Source organism: Ciona robusta, chromosome 12 (assembly GCF_009617815.1).
Source record: "Ciona robusta chromosome 12, ASM961781v2".
NCBI classification, from domain to species: domain Eukaryota; kingdom Metazoa; phylum Chordata; class Ascidiacea; order Phlebobranchia; family Cionidae; genus Ciona; species Ciona robusta.
In genome coordinates, this window is record NC_143246.1 from 2,357,671 (window position 1) to 2,380,791 (window position 23,121).

The following is a 23,121-nucleotide window of genomic DNA, read 5'->3' on the forward strand; positions in this document are numbered from 1 at the left end:
TGTTCAGGAAAACAAAAGCTGAATTGTTTTATTTACGTATTTTTTTACCATAAACCAGGGGTGTACAACCTGCAGCCCACTAAAAAAAGTTGTGCGTCCTGCGGAGCCAGCTGCCTATTTTTCACTGAATTTATTTAATGTGAAAATACATTTTTATATATATATCAGTTTTCTTAGAAACATATGCGTCTAATTTTCATATTTGTGCAAGAAGATAAGATAACTCCCGTTTAATATCATCTGATCAAAGACAAAAAGGAAATTTTATTGATCCATGAAAGCCTATGGTAAATAAATGATGGCTTACGGCTCACCAGAAAATTATGCCTTGGCCCTACTGTAATAAGGTTGCACACCCCTACCATAAACCATGTGTTCTGTATGATTTTAATTAGAGGTGCCATTAGAATACAGGCTATATAGCCAAATAAGTTATCGCGCGACTTATTCCTAAATGTTATGCAATGGGTGTGCTGGTGTGCATGCTTTCCCTTAGAACAGGGGTGTACAACTTTTTATAGAGAAGAGCAGAGTATAAGTTACTGAGTGAACTCACGGACCGTACTTATCTTTACCATAGGCTTGGATCAATATTACTTTCTTTTTGTCTTTGATTAAATGACACTAAAGGAAAATGATCTCCTGGCAGAAATTTAATTTCTCGCATTAAATTCTAAAGACAACTGCTATATAAATGTATTGTCACATTAAATAAACTCAGTGAAATATGCAGCTGGTTTCGCGGGCCGCACAATTTTTCTTTGCGAGGGTCATTTGGCTTATGGGGTGCTGGTTGCACATTTCTGCCCTAGAATATTTCACAGGATGCAAGAACCCCTTAATTTTCCAGTTGCAAAACAATTTATCCATAAAATATTCCTAAAAATTACACTGCTATGGATTATTATTATTATGTGTGGTCCATTTTATATTACTGTTGTTATAGTTTTTGAAATCTTTCTAAATAGGCTATATAATAGAGCCTGTATTATAAAATATCAGATATACTATATATATACAATTTATTTGCAATTTCTGCCTTTTGTTGAATATTTAAAAGAGAAAAACATCATACAGGCACCAGGGTTTAAGCCTTTGGCCTTTACAATAAAATTAAACCAAAATTATTGATTTAACTTCATGTAAGCTCCATGTATAGTGTATAAAGGTATATTCTATTGACGGATCTTAAAAGTTACTCTGGCATTGCTGGCAGTCAAGTTTTGACACAAAAAGATCAATTAAATTTGCCTAATAGTTTAAAAGTATTACAATAAGTCGTATTTTCCACTTGCTTTTAAATCCCTGTGTGTTTAAGAAATGCCTAAATATTGATCATAATAAATATTTTTTTTACTTTAATTCTAATGCAGAGTGTGCCATTGTGTTTACTGAAATAAATCTTTGTACTTGGGACAAAACTACAAAGAGTAAGCAACGGTAAAAGTTGTCACCAATATGCCATTTCATTGCAGCTTTCTGATAAACATTTTTTAAATATTCGAGTTTGTATTGAAAACCTAGTTTTTTTAGGAAAAATCTTAATTCCAGGGTTTGGCTTAGCGTGCTAAAATGTATCACAGCCTTTTTTGAAAAAAAATGTTATCAATTTTAACAGCAGGCATGACAAAGTAATTGGCGCTTGCCTTTAGACTGCAGTTTTAAGGGTTTAAGGCTTGTTGCTGCTACCGTTGCAGGCGTATGTGTCATTGAGAAAGACACTTTGACGTAACAGCAATTGATCAAACCCAGTGGTTACTAATGGGTTGTCCAAATTGTCAGAAACACATTACAAAAAAAATAAATAATAAGATACCAACAAATCAAGGCGTATAAAACAGGTGAAAATAAATAAGTTATATATATCTGTATGGGTGAGGTCCGTGAGGACCTGGGATTTAGGCCAGATTTGGCCCATTACCCAAAAGTTATATATATATATATATATATATATATATATGTTCAAATACCTGGGATCTGGCAGTTGAATTCTCTTTACTGCTCTTGCAGCTGGAGCACCTTTGCTTTTCTCCATAGCCATAAGATAACTCACATCCGCTAATACTGCTTCTAAATCCGCCATGATTTTTCCTTGTGCAGCACGAACAAAATGTCCGGTGCAAAATATATCAACGACCGTTTTTAACGAGACAGTACCCAAACACGCATTAAACTTCAAGCACAAGTTTAGCACGAAGAATTCACCATTTTATACAATACTGTCAACTGTAATTGTAAGTTAGGTTTAGGTTTGAGAAATGACGTAGCCAGAAAAAAATCGGGGCAAAACTTAAAAGCGTTCAACTTTTTAATTGATAACCTTCATTTTTAAACCAAGGTACTCCTAAAATAAAAAAATTAAAACGGCATTTCCAATACATTTTACTCGAGCGACTAACATAAAATTCGAGCACTGTACTAACTAGACCCCAGCGGTACCGTTCAGAAATAAAAATTTTCACATATTTTAAAAAATATTAAGTTAGTAAAACAAGTGGAAGGAATCGTAAACAGCCATTCCAGTTTTTGTATTCTAGGATCACCTTTGTCTTTTTACACATTATTCGACTTGCCTTAGCCTAATTATAAACTAAACTCTTCTTAAGTAAACATATATTCAATATATCTGTGTTTTAACCTAATCCCGCGGTTCCCAAAGTGGGCGCCGCGGCGCACTAGTGCGCCGACGCAACTCGTCAAGTGCGCCGTGAAAATTTGCAGAAACATTTCCAATTTAGCATGGTCGAGATAATTGATTTGTATTAATATTTTATTGCAATATAAATTGTTGTTTTATATAAAAATCCAACGTGTTTGTTCAATAATAAAATTTAAAAAGTTTGTTTTCGCATTTCTATCTGTACAGTAGATTTGTATATTACGTAACAATGCCAATTATTTCTTTCGGTTTGCAATAATCATGTCCAGACTGTGGTACAACACTTTTCATATGCTTAAGTTTCATATGCTTAAACGAGCCTAATCTTAAAATACACGATAAAACTGTAAAAATGCGTTTTTATTTCCAAGACCTTTGGCTAAGTGCGCCGCAAACATTTTGAATAGCTCAAGTGGCGCCGGGTGAAAAAAAAGTTTGGGAACCACTGACCTAATCAATAGTTTATAAAGACTTAACTAATTTTTATTTTGAATTTAAAAATCACCCAAGACCACTAAAAGACCAAAAAGATGATTTGTTACACCGAGATGCCAAAGCAGGGGTGAAAAGTATGAATGTCTACCCTGAAATTTTCTTCACCACAATAAATAAATGTAACTTACTTTATTCTCGCGTGGCCGGAAAACGACAGTTGTTATAACACGGGTGTTCTGTTTCATACACCTCGTGTCAGCTTACAAGTTACCCAAATATGTATGTTACTTTGTGGCTGATAATTTGGACAAGCCATTAGTGACCACTGGGTTAGAGCAATATCAGTACACTTTAGCACTTATAACCAATATGAATTCTGTACAACATGCTATTGCTATATAAGATTATAGAAAATTTAAAAAATCCCACTGCGAAAAAAAAAACTTTTCAATCTGGTATAACAACTGTTAATATACAGCAATCTAAAATTGCATATTTAATTTAACAAGCGATACAAATTAAAAATTGCCATATTTTTATATTTTAAGTGCCAAATATATGGCTATTTGGCTAAAATTGTAATCTCGGAATTTCAATAAAAATAATACTTATAATACCAAATACCATGTTGCAAAAGCTTTTCAGTATAGTAATTTTGCTTTATTTGGTTTACCACACTACAATAATAGATTAGGCAAGCTTTATTGAACATGCAGTAAAAATTATATGCAGTTTGGCCCAGTGTTTCATGGCGAAAACGTCATTTCAGTTTTTCAAAATGTTTTTTTTTTCTTGTCACAGATTTGCTAGAGACAGTCGAAAAGACTACATTCAATGGCGGCTTTTTAAAGTTTCTATCTGCATACCTATCTAGACAAAGCTATAAAAGTTGCGATTATATAAAGTATTACCCTGATAACTAGTACGGTTGCAGCGAAGCATTTCGGCCCAAAATAAAAAAATCTCTTTTTTGTACAACTTTTACGCTCTACTACTATACACGCACATTTCTATATGCGATGGTATCAAAATATCAATCTATTTTTGCGCTTTGCATTTATATTAACCATTATAACCACAACAGTCTCTTTACGGTTTTGATTCTTTACACACAAAATAAAAAAAAACAAGGTTACTCTAGTAAATAGAACGAAAGGGGACGATTATCGGCCATTTTTGATCTATTTTAGTGGGACCACATAAACTGTCCACTGTTGGGATAGAAGTTTAAGCAGGCACCCAAAGTAACAACTTCATAACTCTTGGACGACATAAAGTGTCACTAATTTACTGATGGTGGGAATTGCGGATGATATATATGTTAATTTCGTGATATGCTGTATATTTTAATCGGGATTTAAACAGTTAACAACGGTCTGTTGGAGTTGTGAGAATACAGTTTTATAATTTTTTTAAACTTCTTTGTTTACTACCAAATGGGATGAAAAAATACAATGAAAAAGTATCCAATCTTCTCCCACCCTACTTTACTATTATATTGTCATTATTATGGCTCCACATATACACGTTCATGTACAAATCAAGTAAGTTGGTATGAATAATAAATGAATGTAACTTACTTTATCCTCGCGTGGCCGGAAAACGACAGTCGTTATCACCAGAGTCGTATAAACTCCGAGTAGTCCAACTGCCGTCTATGTGTGTCCAAAATAGAGCAAAAGTGGTGACTTTGACAATGGGTTTAAACGAACTTGTTAAGTTTTGTTTGTGTTTTCCTATTGTGGGAAGGTGTAAAACAGCTTCTACTGACCTTACCAAACATTTTTTAGAAAAAATGTATAAATTTAGCCGCATTAAATGACTAAAATGTCGCAAATCAACTGCCTCTAATTCTAGTTTTTGACTTTTTTTGACACAGAAAACAAATAACACATGTTTTTTACATTTTTCAACCTTTAAATTTGTTTTTAGGCCCAAGTTTTTCTGTAATTTACCGAAAAACTGACATTTTCCCTATACCTACTGTGTTATTTAGGACCCAAATTGCCGTTCAATTTGTGTTTTACGTAACAATGGGTTGGACTACTCGGTATTTCTATGGCTCTGGTTATCACACGGGTTTAACACCTCGTGCCAGCTTACGAGTTACCATGTATGTTACTTTGTGGGTGATTATTTTTATTGGAATTTTTCATTTTTTTTATGTATGGCTGATAATTTGGGCAATCCACTAGTGACCACTGGGTTGGAGCAATTGTCGTTAAGTGTCTTGCCCAAGGACACATACGCCCACAATGGTAGCAGCGACGAGCCTTGAACCCATTAACTAATGGTTACAGGCAGGCGCGCTAACCACTACGCCACGGCGCCCTGGTAAACCAAACACTTTGCCATATTTTCTCATATGGGTTGCGATAAAAAAAACTTAAACAGGACTTACAACTTGGAACAATTTACTTCCATTCACTTTGCCACATTGAAATGTTTTACCACAACCAAAAATATATAAAGCAGGGTTGGGTAAGATGGGACACTTTAGTTTCATTTTTTTGCCGTTCCATTTGTTGTAAACATAGAGTATATATAGAGTAGGGAAAGACAGGACCCTTAAGCACATACTGTCAAATATTTTAAAAATCAAAATATATGATGATTTTGGGTGATACCACTACCCGAGCCACGACAATCGTTACGCTTCATATAACTAGCCGCAAATGCATATTTTTATTGGTTGGGAACAAATTATGGTATTTATATTAAAAATAATTATTCGGCTTTTGATGGGACCAATATAATCCAAAACTTTAAATCTATCTCTAGAACTATACTCGACATAACGACATGTTACATGATCATAGAGACTTCCCCCCACTGTTTTAAAAGGTTTCTTGTTGATTTTAAAAACCTCATCTTACTAAAAATGATTCATTTTTCAAATATATTTGTAAACCTTATAATGAACAGGGCCTTCTTTTAAGGTAGGTTGTGTTTTATTATTTCTTAGTTTAGTGGAGACTTTTCTCGCCACTTTTGCGTGCAGCATCTGCTGCCAACGATTTTAGTATTTCCTCCAAACTGACTAGATCTGTATTGAAAATATAGTTTCAGTTAACAAGAGAGCTAATTTTTATAATAAAAGCAAGTCATGAATAAAAATGTTTTATTTATGACTGCGTGGTGAGCACAGAAACAAAAAAGAGTAGAACGAGCAACTATTCACGTGACCGCCAACTCCGTCCCCATTTCGCTTGGTCTCCATTGTAAAAGATAGCCGCATAGTAGTTTTATAAGGTTTTAGCTGTTTATTTCAAAAACTACACCAACTACTCAAGTTTATTAGGCCAGTTTAGTTATTTGGTAGGTTAACGCTAACAGTTTACCACTTGTTTGGGAAATTTAATAATTTAATAAACTTAATTAAAAACTTACAGACGGTTTATTAGAAATATATATACTAGAAAATAGTTGTTTTACCTTATGACTTTAAATTAAGTCAAAAAACGAATAAAAACTACATAAAGCGCCCTCGATTCCATGCATTGACTTCAATAGTAAACGAGAACGACCCGCGAAAGAGAGAGAGTGTATCACCTCTCTCCTTTACCGACATTGGAGATGCGCGTTCTATTCTTTTTTATTTCTGTGGTGGTGAGGCGTCTTAACTAGTAATGGGTATAATAGGTGATGTACAACCGCATTATAATGAATGTCGTTGTCATGCCACGGGAAGATATAAATGAGTGAGAATATTGAAATAAGTGTGAAAATTTAAAATAATACATTCGTTTAATTTTTTTGCGATATTTTGTAGTTGTATTTTTTTGTAAGTTCTGTTTGCCCAAACAAAGAAATCTTACCATTTACTCCGAAAGAACCAATGTCCAACACCCTGGAATGCACAGAAAATTAAAGGTGCATATAGCAATGAAAAATAAAAATTATAAATGGATAGACATGCTCCAATACAGGTACCACAATAGTTTCAAGAAACGGAACAGAAGAGAAAATCTAATATAACAGCCCGTACCAGTGATACATAGTGAGCATTTTAACGCAAAATAGTGTTGAAAATTTACTTGTAGGAACAAAAGTACCGATTCAGCATAGCATGTAGTATATATAGTGTCTAATCTATAAATTAAAACATGATAAAGTGGAACTTAAACTTTCGCTAAAAAAAGTTATACGCATTGGATTAATGTACAAAAATAAAAAAATGTACCGATTAGTTAGGATAAGCCACCAATGACTTACTCAACGCGGCCAAAAGGACTGTCAATAATTCCATTTCCAGCATCTTTGTCGTAACCACTACCTCGTCTGCCACCTTTTGGCCAACCATCAGCAACTTGCATAAGAGCAAATAAAGCGAAGCAAAAAATGAATGTGTGGTTCATGAATGTAAGATTTGATATACTAAATATGCGTTGGTATCGTGGTGCTCTGTATATAGTACCTAAGCGCAAAGCTTTGTTTTCACTACGGTTTTCCACGAAAATCGGCACATACTACGCTGCGTGGTCGCAAGCGTGATTTGCCATATGCTTACTGCAACCAGCTATACATTGTGTTTTGATTTAGAAACGTATATCGCTTCTATTGTACAAGTTGCCTTATCAGCGCATTCGTTTTAGCACGGGTGTCATGTTTCGTTCTCACCCTCGTTGTTACTACTTGCCACGTATACCTAACGACTGGCCACGTATATCTAACGACTTGCCACGTATAACTAACAAACTTACCACGTATAGTGGTGACTTTTTCTAAATGTCTGACTGCTTGGAGAAAAAAATTAGTGAACACAGATTTCAAGCAATACCCATTTTCTAGTAGATTTTCAAGCAATGCCCATTTTCTAGTTATTTTTTAAATATATAAACTCAAATAATATGCCATGTTTTGATTTATTTTTGATCCATCTTAAAACGAGTGGGTTAATCATTCAATCAACCGAGACGATCATCTTCAGATTATTCTTCAGCTGTTAAGTAATATAAATGTAAACGTAATGATAAAACTCATACATATATTTAGAACTGTGGGGTAAGATGGGATAACTCGAGCACGGAATATCTTATATTTTCGATTCACGTGTTTAACATCGTCGTGAGGATATGGTCAAATATACATTAAAAATTATTACCAAATGGATCGGGAAAAAAATACAAGCTTGTACTAACTTACCCCAGTCAACTACACATTGTACTTTTTAAAACAATGTATAAATAAATATTGTGTTTAAGGTCATTTAATGTAAATTAATAACTTATATTACGGTAGGGAAAGATGGGACACCCTAAGTAAATGACATCCAAATATCCTGAACGTGTTTCAAACAAACAATAACGGTCTATAAGAGTGGCGGGGATATAGTTTTATAATTCTTTGAATGTTCTTTGTTAAAATGGGACAAGTAAACTAGATATAAAAGGAGCCCATCTTCCTCCAACCTATTGTATCTGTTTTAAGGCAACATAAATATTTTTATATAGTGTTGTAGTTAAACCTAAAAAACGACCAGAGACTTACATATTTCTAAATCGTGATTAAGCAAGGTTTTCACATCTTCCTCTGAAAAGTAAAATTGAAATAATCAAATTAAAACGAGATTTTTCCAGTTTATATATATTATACATATGACTTTAGTTTTTTAGAAATTTTAAACAATAAGGCTAATATGAAACTATTTTTTTTATAAACGCCATAATTTTATTTTTAATGTGGCCCAAAGTTGGAAATTACATTTTTTTATTTAAATTACAACTTTGTCAAGCAATTTTGATTTTTTAAACAAATACAAATGTTGTTTTATCTACTTACCAAATTCTGATTGTTTTTGCTGTCCCAAAACCCATCTGCGGCGAGGATTTGGTTGGCGAGCCCGCGAGAAGTGGGTTCGACGGCGTGAAGACCCAATAGTGGTTTCGGTGAGAACGAGCAGTCCAAGAACAAGCACAAGAAGAAACGCTGATTTGTTCATCTGCAAAAACAAACAATTGCTTTACTTGACTTAAATTTAAACTGAAGTCTTAATTTATAATTAGTGTAAAGATAGTCCTTATTATATTAAATGTACATTTTTACTTTTTTGGTTCAATCCTGTACGATTTTCGAGTTATCACACAGAAAGCACCGGCGTCATCGCAGGTACAAATATAAGTAACGATAACTCGTAAACAGTACTATTTTGAATGGTCAAATGGAACTGTATTTTTAATTCAATAAGGACTGTATCTGTACACCTTTTATAAAATATGCATACCCATTTAAATATTACAAACATTTGATTTAGCATTACAAAAATTACAAACCAGCCACTTACTTTGATCTTTTCCAAAGAAGAGAAGATGTACATGTGGCAAAAGGCTTTGCGCAGTGGGTATTAAAAGCTGAAGTATTTCCGAATTATTTCCAGCTTTATGGAAGAGCTTGACTGTTTTCTCGGAGCGCTGAAATTTGTTTCTATGTAAGGATACTCTGTCTAGACACAGAAAACGTGATTGAAGTATCGTTAATAGACTTCACTTGCAAAGATAATCTATTTTGTGATGAACTAGTGTTTTTAGGTAATACTGTGAAGTTACTTAGAAAAGTTTTCTTTATCTAATAACAATAACCTGCATGTTAAAATTCATATTCTCAAGTTTAAAGGAAAGTAAACAGATATTACAAACTGCTACTGTTGTTTAAGTAGGAGAATTTACTTCTGTATAGTTCATATAATAGGGTGGGGAAGACAAGACACTTTTACCACATAATATTCAAATATCCTGACCGTGCTTAACAATTAACAACGGTCTATGACAGTCATCATAATACGGTTTTCCAATTCCTTGACTGTGATTTGTACCTATCAAATGAGATAAGGACAACACTATAACGCGGATGTTTTGTTTCAAAACGTGTGTGTTTTGGAAAGGTGTCTCATCTTCTCTCATCCTATATGTTTACTATTGTTTTACATCAAATGTGTTACCTTATTACACAACAACTTTATATATAATGTTATTTATCATCACGTGGCGGGGCAACGAGAGTTGTTATAACGCGGATGTTTTGTTTCAAACACCTCGTGACTATATTAGTTACAACGTATGTAACTTTGTGAATAATATTTTTTTCAATTTGTTCATAACGTAAGGCTGACAACACCAATACGTTGTCATCTGCCCTGTTGTTTTTGATAGACTGAGTATCGAAATTGTCTTTAGTTTAATAGGAAGTATTGTAGTTTTTCTTAGAAGCGCCGCGGTTCAGCGCAGTTTAGGCTGTGCCAGACAGATACTGTTTAGAATTCAGACTATAGAGTCCAGACACCAGTACGCATTGAAATAAACATTTAATGCCTCGAGCTTGCAACATAATAACTTGTAGCTTATGTATATGTTTTCAACTAATGTATATAAACGTATTGGGGCCGCGTTGTGAAGCGTCTTAACTGGTAATGAGTATAGATGGTGTACGAACCTGTTATAGCATTGTGGGGTAAGATGGGACACATTTAGCACATAATATTTAAGTATCATGATCGTGTTTTAAACTATTAACAACAGTTCATAGGTGACGTAAGAATACGGTTTTATAAATCCTTGAATATTCTTTGTTTACTATATTAAATGGGACGAGAATGTACAGCGAATAGGTGTTCCATCTTTCCCCACGCTACTATAATAAATGCCTTGCTTTGTCACGTAAGAATAAATTAATGACAATATTAAAGATATTAATTCTGAAAATGTGTAAATTTTGGCAAATTTGTACGACATTTTCAATTTTCTCGCATAAAAGGACCGTTTACAAAAAGTAAGAATAAATTAAAAACTTACCATTTACTTCTTGAGAACCATCGCCCGACGCCCAGAATATTACGGAAATTAATCAGTTTTGCAAAATGTATGCAGAAAGTACAAAACCGACAATAAAACAAGAAATTCACTGATTCACGAAACATATTGACGCGGAAAGAGATGAACGAAGCCGTTCAATAAAATAACTTTTCCTCGGACCTAATGCTGTTTTCTTTAAGAACCGCTTGAAATATTTAAACCAAACAGCTTGTGCCTAAATATTTGTATTTAAATTCTTCTTAATTCTTCTAACAAATATGTTTGAGGAATAAAATAATTTTCAGCAATACGGACCTCGTATCTCTTGTTAGACACATCGACAGGCAGAGGGGGCACTTTAAAGCATGTAGTGTTTGTATCACCACAAAAGCATCAAGTAGTTTTTGTATATTTATACACTTGTTGCGAATATATGTGGTTTATGTGCATATCACATATAAATCACACATAGCCATAACACTATCTTTGCTCTATGATATATTTGTCAGAATATAGGTGTTTGTATGCATTGGAAATGAAACCAGAGGAGCCATTGGTTAACCACTGACGACGACGCTTTACATTTATTTTATCTCGCGTGGCCGGAAAACTACAGTAGTTATAACACGAGTGTTCTGTTTCATACACCTGGTTTTAGCTTACAAGTTACCAAGTATTTTACTTTGTGTGTGATTATTTTTTGAGATTTTTTTATTTATGGTTGGTTAGGACATACCAATAGTGACCACTAGGTTGGAGCAATTGCCGTTAAGTGTCTTGCCGAATAACACATACACCCACATGGTAGTAGCGAAGATCCTTGTACCCATTACCCCTGGGTTATAGAGGCAGGTCTGCTAACAAACTGTGCCGCGGCGCCGAACTTTTTTAATATTAAACTTAGTGGCTCAAAACGAAAAAACAGTTTCCTTTACTGATAGCAGAAGCTGTGTGCGCAACCTTGATGCTAAGTTGTAAGAAAAAGCCTTTAGAATCGTTTAAAACATTTGAACGCAATTGATTCCATTTAAAAAATGTGTTGTCTTGTACTGAAGCGTGGTAAGTTGGCTTGCTTTTACAATGGGTTACGCAAGGTCAATAAACGGGATTACTAGAGACATAATCAGTATCGTAACCGGCTATTTCCCCCGGCTACTTCCCCCTAATGACTATCCCCCCCCCGGCTATTTTCCCCCAATGACTATTCCCCCCCGGCTAATTCCGCCCAATGACTATTTTCCCCCGTGACTATTCCCCTCCGGCTATTCCGGTGGAAAAACGCCGGGGGGGGTATAGCCTAGAACCAATCTGTATATAAAGGTTATTGATTTAAAATGCGTTCAGTACAAAATACTAGATTGTGACAATAAACAGGATACGTGTGGTTTTTATTTAATTTAAAGTTTAAACCATGTTCAATTCAGCAACATAAGTAAACATTAACAGTTTTATTTCAATATAAGAGCTAATTTAAAAAAAAGCGTGTATATGTATAGCTGGTACTTATTTTGTTTTGTCGTCCCTTTCGGTAGTAAACAAACAATATTTACAAAATTAAACAGTAGACCCACGACTTAAAAAGTATTTTTTTTAGAAATATGGAATATTCTGTACCTATTTTCATTCTGTTTTATTGTCTCATTCGGTAGTTTTTCTTTAGAAATATGGAATATTCTGTACCTATTTTCATTCTGTTTTATTGTCTCATTCGGTAGTACACAAAGAATATTTACAAATTTAAACGGTAGTCTTAAGACTCAAAAAGAATATTTGTTTAGAAATATGGAATATTATGTGATAACAGCGGTAGCCTATCTATCCTCAAACCAAGAACAGTATAAGACTTGAACTACTTTTAAAAGTAATATAAATTTTTAGATAACTATACTGCAATCGAAAATGGCAAGGTTTTGATATAAAGAATTCTAGAAAACGCAGGCATAACTCAATAAGCGTGGAAATCATTGGGAAAGAAGTAAAAATCGGCGAAAAAAACATGTGTGCACTAAATGTGTGCCCAAACTTAAAAAAATAAACTTTTTAAAAAAACATAATTTTTATTTACACTTTGATTTTTAACAATAGTGTTCCAGAATGCACCTGTATTTAATGGTTTATCCCGTGCTTTTTATTTACTATTCCGTAAACTGGTTGCCAGGGAAAGAAGACTAAATATTAGTAGGGTGGAGAAAGAACCAACACGTTTTCGATCTATTTCCTTTGGTAGTAAGCAAAGAACGTGTAAATATTTTTAAGATCGTATCGTCACAACTTCTATAGACCGTTGTCATTTGTTTAAAATACGATCTGGATTTTTGGATATGATGTGCTGAAAGTGTTCTTGTCCCCCCACCCTACTACATATTGTTAATTTATAATGACTGTAGAACTGAAGTAAGCTTTCCATGAGATATTAATCTGAGATGTGTCCCATCCGCTGTCTAAGTCGATTCTTTCCAGCCGTGCTACGAATTCCAATGATCGAATATCATAAGTGGTAACGTTGAAACGGTGGGGCAAACTTTCATCAACCATACGAGCTCTAGCTTGTATTTTGTAAGGTGCAGCACTTAAGCACATTTTGTATGCAACAGCCATAAGGGTATACTTCTTGCTGGAGTAGACCGTTTCTACAGAAAACCCTTCAACGGTTTTACCTCAAAAAGGAAAAAAATTGTTTATTTCGTTGGCCGTTTTTGCATGCAATGTAAATAACTTTCATTTGTAAAATTTATTTCTTGGTCTTGAAAGGATCAAACTAGGTGCAGCGAGCTAGTCATTGTTTAAAATATCCTTTAAAATAGTATGCCTAAACAAGTGTTATATCTGAACCTTCCAGATACTATTCTATAGCTACATATCAACAGCCGTATAAACCAGTTTTAAAGAAAAGAATTTAAATTAAAGAAACAAAAAAAACTAAATGTGTGTTTGGACCTAAAACCTAAATTGTTAAATTGCTGCCTTACCTGCTCGTCTCTCGCATAAGTAATTTCCATTTGTTGAACATGGGACATCAATCCAAAAACCATTTAGCATACAAACGCAATATTCGTTGTGTTTGTATTGTTTGGGTCCAAGTCCCGCCATTGCGTTTCACTGGTCGTCACATTTGACCCATCGTTCCACTTTAATCCTGTTTTTCCCAGACTGAACCGCTTCAACCCGATGTAGAAATAATTTTCTGTAAAGGATTGTGGTAAACGTATATTGTTTTGTTCGCCGCCGTGTCACATTGGTTATCGTGCCTGCAACCGAGATGTTCTCGGTACAAGGCTCGTTGCTGCTATAGTTCTGGATGTACGTGAGACAATTGCCCTAACCTAGTGGTCATTTATGTGTTGTCGATACATAAAAAAGATCAACAAAGTTACATGCGTGGTAACTGGCGTGTACATAAAACAAAACTTTGTGTTATAACGTGCGTTAATACGGCACGTTATATTACCAAGTGCGGAACTTTGTTGCTAAAAATATTTTATCTGTATTTGTACACCTGTGTAATTCATTTTGGGAAAATCAAAGACCATAATTTTATAACTTTTTACTTACGTTGTGCGTTGGTTCCAATACTATTGACAAGGAAATTGTGAAGTTGCGTAGTTTTAACTCTAGCAAGTGTAGCACCAAGTAAAGCACAGGCATTGACCGCAGCCGTGTGATTAAGAGCGCTTCCCCGGTGGATGTAAAACTCGCTCTCACCAAACTTTAGCCAATTTTTTTTCTCCAACAGTGAACGAAAAACAAATGAAAACGTATAAGTACGACAAGAGCTCCATCTGTAAATATATAAAAAAAAACAACAGCAATATCTTAACGATTGAATTTTGGAAATATTGTACATTTCTAATTCATTAGATAAATATATAGGAGGCTGGGGAAGGATGGAACATCTTTCATTTTGGTTTTACTTTCCATGGTAGTAAGCAAAGAACATTCAAAGAATTATAAAATTGTATCCCCACGACTCCCATATAGACCGTTTTTAATTGTTTAAAACACGATCCAGATGTTTGGATATTTCGAGCTAAAGATGTTTCATTCCCCCCCCCCCAACTAATACCATTAGATTTTGCGCGAATCAATTTAGAAATACCCTAATGCAAATTTCATTTGCGACAACAATTTTAGTTATATAAAATAACATGCTTAATTTGAACTGGTGGCCTGGATTACAGTCAATAAAATGAGACTGCTAAGTAAAACATAACAGAATGTGATACCCTAAACGTTGAAAAGTACACTGTAAAGATAAAAAATCGCGTAACTGCCTTGCCCAAACAACAAGCAATGTAAAACGTTCTTGCATATACAGCAGTGTGTCTATGAAATAGGTTACAACTTTTAATTAAGGGCCTTTACAGCACTCTCTCTCTTTTGACTAGCTATTAACTTGAAAAATTAACTTTCAAATTTTCTAGGACAGTGCTCTTCAACCGGTGTGCACGGTGCACCCTAGGGTGCACCAAAATATGCCAGGGGTGCACCAGTGCAAAAAGGTATACAAGGGTGCATCACAAACTTCAACAATTTTCAGCAATATTTTTTCATTTTAAACTTTTTTAACCAATTTAGCCACTTTCCTACATTTTTTTATATGAATTCTATATCTTGCATCACTGGGAATTGTGAAACTTCATTAGTTTTACGTTAAAGCAATCAGGGGTGCATGAGTTCGACGCAACAACTTTAGGGGTTCACCAACCCATAAAAGGTTGAAAGAGCACTGTTCTAGGAATTCCTAGAGACAAAGGGAGATTTGAGTAGAGAACTGACGTCATAGTGGTACACACGTCATAAACAGTTTTTATTTTCTCGCAAATTGTGACAATTTTATAGAAAAATGGTGTCATATCGTATGGCGGATTGACTGCTAGGTTTACTGTTGACTTGGGCGCACGAAACAGGTAAAAAAAACTAGGCGACGAGGATGGGATTCGAACCCACGTGTGCAACCCACGCGTGTTATGTCCTTCGGTCGTTTATTAAATGAGAAACAAGTTTATCAAACTAAACAGATCTTAAAAAGTAGTTCAAACGTCACGGTGTAATATGTAATAATGTAAAAAAAACAAAAACCTTAGTCAATGTCATTCAATGTCGTAACGTCACACGTGACTCACCAAATACCGCCTGGTGGCGCTATAACAAGAAAGTATTGGGGACCTAACGTAATATCATAACACCTCCCCAGTAACTTTGAGGCACATGTAATAGAACAAAAACGAAAAGTAAATATGTACAGTAGCGATCAATATACAACACGTTGTTTATGTGGCCGTGTAGATCGGCGAATTGGTGGGTGACTAGTAGTAGTAGGTACATTTGTAATACAGGGTATATTCGTGTTATCGGTGTATCGCGGTTGTAGTTGGTCAAGGTGTCGCTTTACAATATTGTCTCCCTCAACCTTAACTTTAAAAGTTCTCGGACCCAGAATTTCTTCTATCACCCCCGCAGTCCATTTGGGATCGGTACTTTTCCAGGGACCACAGCACAATGCATAACATTGGGATCCAACAATAAAAGGGTTGTCTTTGGCAGGGCCTGTAGGGTGTAGTCTTGTTTGTAGTTGATGGCCTTGAGCCACATGAACAGGAGAAGGTACCATCACGTCAATCTTGGTACGGATTTGTCGATGGTGTAGTAGTTCACTGGGTGAAAATCCTGTAATCAACGGTGTACGTCGATACTGTATTAAAAATTCCTGTAAAGCTGCTTTGGGTGGTAGTGTGGATTTTCGTAAAGCTTGTTTAAAAGATTGAACAAGACGTTCTGCAGCTCCATTTGTAGATGGGTGATAGGGCGCGCCAGACAATTGTGTAATACCTCGTTCTTTACACCATTCCTTAAATTCTTCCGATTTAAAACACGTGGCATTGTCTGATACAATTGTATGGGGATACCCCAGATGAGCGAAGTCGATCTCTAATAAGTCCGTAGTTGTCTTGGTTGAAATTGAACTGGTCATGTGAATACAGGGATATTTTGAAAAAGCATGTATCATGACGAGCCAATTATGTCCCATGAAGTTGATCGCATGATCCACGTGAACTCGGCTCCAAGGTTTCTCTGGTAGTATCCAGGGATGCACCACTGGTTTCGGAGGTTTGCTTTGGAACTGAGCACACGTGATGCAAGCTCTAGTTGCATTCAGAATATCGTCATTAATGTTCCGCCAATAAACAGCCGTGCGTGCAAGCTGTTTCATTCTTTGTATTCCAAAATGTCCGAGATGTAATAATTCTAACACCGGTTGTCGTAAACTTGTATGTACTACCAATCTCGTCCCGTATAATAAACATCCATTTACCACTAACAAGGATCTTTTTAAAATTTCGTACTTCGTCACATAGTTGATCATCACTTGGAGGCCAGCCCTCTCGAGTATATCGCATAAGCTGTGAAATGACAGCATCGTTGCGTGATTCTGTCAACATCACTTTTGGATCAGTCGGTTTCAACTGCCTCCCAATTGTATGTATTGTGTTCGCAATATGTACATCATCTTCTTCCTCTTCCCCATCAAACGTTTCGTCAGGTCCCACCGGAAGTCGACTAAGTACATCAGCATTCGCATGGTCTGTAGTTTTCCTGTATTCAATAGCGTAATCGTATTGACTAAGCATTAGTGCCCATCGTGATAGCCGGTTGGCTGCCAAAGCCGGGGTAGCCTTGTAAGGACCAAACAACGCAATCAAGGGTTTATGATCTGTAATTAAAATAAAAGTACGTGAGTAAAGGAATTGATGAAACTTGTGTAGGGCAAATATTATCGCCAAGGCTTCCTTCTGTATTTGGCTATATCGTCGTTGTGTTTCGTTTAGTGTCTTAGAGGCATGTGCTATCGGTCGTTCATTGCCATCTGTAAAGCGATGAAATAGCACGGCTCCAATCCCCACATTAGAAGCGTCACATGCTATGCCAATAGGGAGTGTTGGATCGAAATGGGCCAACACTAAATCGGTACTTAGCAAGTGTTTTAATTCTTGGAACGCGGTTTGTTCCGTTTTACTCCATTTCCAGGATACGCCCCTACGTGTAAGATGGTATAATGGTTCAGTTATGGTTGATAAGTGTGGCAAAAACTTAGCATAAAATTGAATTGAACCTAGAAATGATTTTAAACCGGTCACATCTCGGGGTGATGGCATTTGTAATAAGGCATCTACTTTATTTCCTTTGGCAATGCCATCCCTGGAAAGGGTATGTCCTAAGTATTCTACCTGATGTTTCGCAAAAACACATTTTCTTTACGACACCTCAGTCCTTTCTCTTTCAGTCGTTTCATCAAGTTTCGCAAGTTCTGTAGATGATCTTCATAATTTCGTCCACTCACCAGAATATCATCTAGGTAAACGGCCACTCCTTTAAGATCAGAAGTTAATTGGGTCATTATTTCCTGAAAATAACCAGGTGCTGATTTAATTCCAAAAGGTAAGCGTTTTTGTAGTGGCACCCCCTAGTGCGTGCTTAGGGCAAGCCGCCGCTGACTCTCGTTACTGAGTCGAATTTGATTGTACGCATCGGCTAAATTTATTTTGGTGAAGCCATATCCGCCCCCCAGTTTCTGCATTAATTCGTCGGGAAGTGGAATGGGATGCCGATGGCTTTCCAACTGCTCATTCACGGTGACTGAGTAATCGCCGCAAATACGTATTGATGCAGACTTCCCGGAAACCGTAGCCTTTTTACCGGCACTACTGGTGTTCCGTAATCATTAAATTGTGTAAGTTCCCATACCCCTTTCTTTATACCCGCATCATAGGCCTGTACTACTTCATCTTGTAATGCGAAAGGGATAGGACGTGGTTTGCAAAAAATGGGCTTAGCATCCGGCTTAAATTTAATGTCAAGTTGGACATCTTTGAGGCATCCTAGCTCGTCCTCAAATATTTGTTCGAACTCCTTACATAAGTACACAGGATTGCTGTAGTGCAGAATATTTGGGGCATTTTTGGTTCTTCTTGTGAACTTAATGTTTACCGTATTGCTTTGTTTTAATGGAAACATTGCGTCAATGGACAAATGTAATTGTCTAATGCCCTCACGTCCAATCAGGTTTAATCCCGGTACTTTTGTTACAACAAAGTTCATACCTGTTGGTGGATTGTCCTTACCACCTTTTCTTGTTCTGGTACATTGTGCAGAGAAAATTCCGAGTACTGGAAGTTTATGATGGGATGCCGATGCGTATCTCCCATAAATCGGTTGTAGTGTTGGTCTTTCCAATTCCTCCCATCGTTTGTCCGATAAAAAATTTTCACCTGCTCCTGTGTCGACTTCAAAACAATATTCCCTTCCATTTACAGTTAATGTTTGCTGTAGTTGTGGTGGGGAGTTTATTATCTTCACTGTTGTAACCAATGTTCTTTTGTTTCTAGTGAAATTTCCTTTGTCTTTAGATTTTCTTAAACATGCAATTTCTAGATGTCCTTGAATTCCACAGTAATTGCAAGTTGTTCTCAAGTGGTAACAATCTCTAGGTCTGTGTCCAGGTTTTCCACATCTTATACATGCCCCTTGTAATTGTGTATATCTGTAGCCAGGTGGTGGTGCCGTCCTTACAGGTGGTTTGCTGTTTGGCTTTGGTGTAGCTGGAGTTACTTGTCTTCGTTTTATTAAATGCATTTGTTCTTGAACACTAGATTGTTGGTTTTGAGCCGTTTCTTTGGTAACCTTTGCTGCATCTTCAACTTCTGTAGCTAAGTTGATTATTTTTGAAAATGTTAAGTTCTTGTCTTGCATTTTGAATATTGTTTTTAACACGGCTTCGTTTTGAACAGAGCAAATAAATTTCGTGCATAGAGCTTCATCTAAGGGATCTTTAATTGAGGGAAAATCACATGTCATGGCTGCCTGCCGAATTCTTGCTGCCAGTTCATTTATTGATTCTCCAGGTTTTCTTTTCATGTCACTCCAAAACTTAAAGCGTTCACGGACAATAAATTTTCTTGGGTGGTAATGTTCTTTCATTATTTCACCAATTTTTGTTATAGTAAGTGAATTAATATCCTTTGATTCTTCTTGTTGTGTAGCTGCAGTTTGTAAAAGCTTGTATGTAGTTGTAGACTGGTTGGTCAGAAAATACTTGTGGTATTTTCTCTTCAGGTATTGAATGTGCTTTAATAAATGTATCGAAGCGTGACACATAATCCATCCATAGTTCTGTAGTTGGTTCAAAAGCTTGAAATGGAGGAATGTTACTCACTGTAGTAGAAGGGGTTGTATCCCTACTCAGTTTTTCTAGAGATGCTAGAAAAAGTTTTGCTTGGTTTTCCACTTCTTGTCGTTGTAGTTGATGTTGCTGTAGTTGTACCTGCTGTCTCTGTAGATCCATTTGTGCTTCGGTTTCCCTCCTTTGTAAATCAATCTGACGTTGCTGTTGTTCAACTTGTTCTCTTTGTATTTCGATCTGTTCCTGTAGCGTCTTTAGAACATCTTTCGTCGTTGCCATTTTCAGTTCATGTATAACTGAAGCAGTGTACGTGAATACTTTTGTAACGTATTTCTTTTAACCTCGTCAGATATACAATCAACAAACTTTACGAAATATTGTATTTTATAAGAAGCTATAAAGCTAGTTTAATCGTTCACACTCGCAAACTACAAAATTTCCTCGGCTTTAACTATGATTTAACGCGTAGGACTACCATGGCCTACTCAATACACGGCCTAGGATACACGGCCCACTACTCAATACACGGCCCACCGAAACTGCTCAGAAAATAAGAGGCCTATTTACGCGAACAATGCCCATTATAATACATTGTCACGTCACGGTTTTATGAATGGATTTTGCTGTCTGGCTGTAGTTTTTGCATCAAATAACAGTTTATTTACCAATCCCGGTTAAATTACCTTATTTTTCGGGTTATTTTATCAACATCTTATATTTTTAAGCATGACTGAACATATAGGAGTTACTTTTAACCACGTGCGTCATACAAGTAAGTTTTACGGACAGTTTAGTTTGGCTCAGTCGCTGAGGGCAAATAGTATTTGGCTTAAAACAGAAGTTTTTTAAGACAGCCTATATATATCTAGCAAAAGATCACCGCAGTAACAACAAGTAGGTTAATTGATATGTCCGTTGTGGACTTTTAAAACCGGTTCTTAAAAACAATATAGGATATTGGATAAACACAAGCATTAGCCTTTTGTCTGTCCTGTTGCTTATAACCTATTTTCTACTCGAGTTTTTTTTTTAAGCAGGACAGAGGCTCTTCCTCGAGGTCCAAAAATGGGTCATACAACACATTATAAATTAAGACTGTATAATACAAACAAACTCACGATAGCCTCCCTTCGTAATTGAGTGTTGTGTCTAACTTTAGACCTCTGTCGCTGTTTAAATTTTACTAGTGCTTCCTTCCTGACAGAATTATTTACACATGTCTGTTTGTTGTTAAAGAATATATTATAGCCACAAGTACATCAAACACTTATTGACCATGCTTAAATAGCTTGCTTAATAATTCTGCTGGCTTAGAATTTAATCTAAATAAAATTATATAGGTGTGCTGCATTATAAAACTTGCCAAATGCCTGTCTACTAAATTAAATATAATCAAAACGTAGGTTTTCTGTGTTGGTAAACTGAATCTGCTTGCTCGTCTCTCTTTATGCTTAATAAACTGATATTTATATACTAATAAACCCTTTGTGTTGCTTCATATGTCTGGTATGATTTTAACTAAACAAGAAAATATCTCTGCGACACGTTCTGTGATAAACTGTAAGTTAAAACAACCTAGAACTGGTATTAAACCTACCAACAACTGCAAACTGCATTCAAAATGAAGAAAATCCATTCATAAAACCGTGACGTAACAATGTACTATAATGGGCATTATTCGCGTCAATAGGCCTCTTATTTTCTGAGCAGTTTCGGTGTATTCCTAGGCCGTATATTGAGTAGGCCATGGGACTACTAAAATTTAGCACCTGGCTATTTCGTATTTTTACCTATTCAAAAAATACTGTTTCTACTTAGCTTATTTTTTAATACATAAAAAACAGTAATCGTTTTTGACGCGCTTTATAAAGTCGTGATAATACTGTCGAATAATTCTGTAACATTATTTTTTAGATTATTACAAAATGGGGTTCGTAAAAATAAATATAAAAAGTCTCTTCCGACAAAGTGTCCCATCTTCCCCCACTCTGCTATACTAACAAATATGTACCTGGCATATGATTTCTATGGTACAGAGAGATTTGTGGGAAAACTAACTGTGCTACGGATCCGGAAAATGTTACATTAATCCATGTCATCAACTTTCTCCATACACTAGAGTGGGGAAGACTCTTTAGCACACAAGTCCCAAATATCCTGATTATGTTTTAAACAATTAACAACTGTCGATGAGAGTCAATTAAATACGGTTTTATAATTCCGTGAATGTACTGTGTTTTCTACCAAATGGAATGAGGAAATAGAATGGAAATGTGTCCCATCTTCCCCCAACCTACTATACAATATTAAATATACATTATTAAAATTGGTGATTGAAATAAAAATTTAATTATGTCGCTTTTTCTCAATACAAAATCTATGCTGGCATAACTTTAATTTCCCACTTAGCCAACTGGGTATGAATATACTGCCATATAATGACGATCATAAATTACAGGAACTCAACAAGAAAATAGATAAAATAATTAGGTCCAACCGCGCGATATGACGGCAGCAACAATGGAATCGTCTTATTTATTTGTCCAGTACATCCGGCTCCAGTAACATATGGTAGTGCAGATATGCGAGAAGCAGATAAGTTCATAAAATAAAACAAACCAACGGGAGTCGCGAGGACATGATTTTATAATTCTTTGAACGTTCTTTGTGTACTACAAAATAGGACGAGAAATAGAATGAAAAGGTGCCCCAACTTACCCCAAACCCTATTAACAAAAAAAACAACGAACAAATTTTGCCAAAGTGACAGTTCAGTTTGTAAGTGTGCAACCAACGAAGCAAACTTTGTACTCGGGGGTTCTATTAGATCAAAAATATGTATACACGCATCACATTTTGTGAATCTTGCATAGAAAAAGCTCCCTTTGCATGAAATACTCACCGGGCCCCCGACGGTTTTCTAGTATGACTCGTTCGTATTTTAGTATGACCCGTTTTAACGGGGCCCTCACCTGGTCCCACCGAACACGTACCGGCCGTGTTTTAGTATATTTTTTTTCACCGGGCCCCACCTGGCGTGTTTTAGTAGGACCGGGATAAAG

At 35.8% G+C, this 23,121-nt stretch overlaps 3 protein-coding genes and 2 long non-coding RNA genes across 8 annotated transcripts in view; all 5 read right to left on the reverse strand.

The window, feature by feature from the left end:
* The window catches only part of LOC149726425 (G protein-coupled receptor kinase 3-like), a 30,189-nt gene extending 27,940 nt beyond the window's left edge, over positions 1 to 2,249 (reverse strand). For 2 of the 3 annotated variants that reach the window (XM_089890904.1, XM_089890903.1), the window contains exon 1: positions 1,971 to 2,249. In XM_089890904.1, the coding sequence (XP_089747030.1) occupies positions 1,971 to 2,083 (113 nt within the window). In that variant the 5' untranslated portion in view covers positions 2,084 to 2,249. The remainder of the gene's footprint in view (positions 1 to 1,970) is intronic. The other variant, XM_089890902.1, reaches the window with a different exon arrangement.
* Positions 2,250 to 3,139: 890 nt separating this feature from the next.
* On the reverse strand, positions 3,140 to 7,713 carry LOC149726426 (uncharacterized). Its single transcript, XR_016386304.1, has 3 exons — positions 7,310 to 7,713; positions 6,913 to 6,944; positions 3,140 to 6,140 (listed from the first exon to the last, which is right to left on the reverse strand). It is a non-coding gene; the product is annotated as an uncharacterized LOC149726426 (long non-coding RNA).
* Positions 7,714 to 7,940: 227 nt separating this feature from the next.
* Positions 7,941 to 9,535, reverse strand: LOC149726427 (uncharacterized). The gene is made up of 4 exons (XR_016386190.1): positions 9,378 to 9,535; positions 8,876 to 9,035; positions 8,585 to 8,626; positions 7,941 to 8,036 (listed from the first exon to the last, which is right to left on the reverse strand). It is a non-coding gene; the product is annotated as an uncharacterized LOC149726427 (long non-coding RNA).
* A 3,023-nt stretch (positions 9,536 to 12,558) lies between these two features.
* On the reverse strand, positions 12,559 to 14,938 carry LOC149726428 (uncharacterized). The gene is made up of 3 exons (XM_089889481.1): positions 14,434 to 14,938; positions 13,851 to 14,065; positions 12,559 to 13,538 (listed from the first exon to the last, which is right to left on the reverse strand). Exons 2-3 carry the CDS (start codon positions 13,969 to 13,971, stop codon positions 13,249 to 13,251), a joined length of 411 nt encoding a protein of 136 aa, XP_089745607.1. The 5' UTR covers positions 13,972 to 14,065; positions 14,434 to 14,938; the 3' UTR covers positions 12,559 to 13,248.
* A 908-nt stretch (positions 14,939 to 15,846) lies between these two features.
* On the reverse strand, positions 15,847 to 19,893 carry LOC149726429 (uncharacterized). Of its 2 annotated transcripts, none has more exons than XM_089889479.1 (2): positions 18,981 to 19,893; positions 15,847 to 18,249 (listed from the first exon to the last, which is right to left on the reverse strand). In XM_089889479.1, the coding sequence occupies exons 1-2, from the start codon at positions 19,855 to 19,857 to the stop codon at positions 18,104 to 18,106; spliced, it is 1,023 nt and encodes a 340-aa protein (XP_089745605.1). In that variant the 5' UTR covers positions 19,858 to 19,893; the 3' UTR covers positions 15,847 to 18,103. The 2 variants fall into 2 exon arrangements, with proteins under 2 accessions (XP_089745605.1, XP_089745606.1); XM_089889480.1 differs by having other exon boundaries at positions 18,167 to 18,283; positions 18,981 to 19,892.
* Positions 19,894 to 23,121: the final 3,228 nt, after the last annotated feature.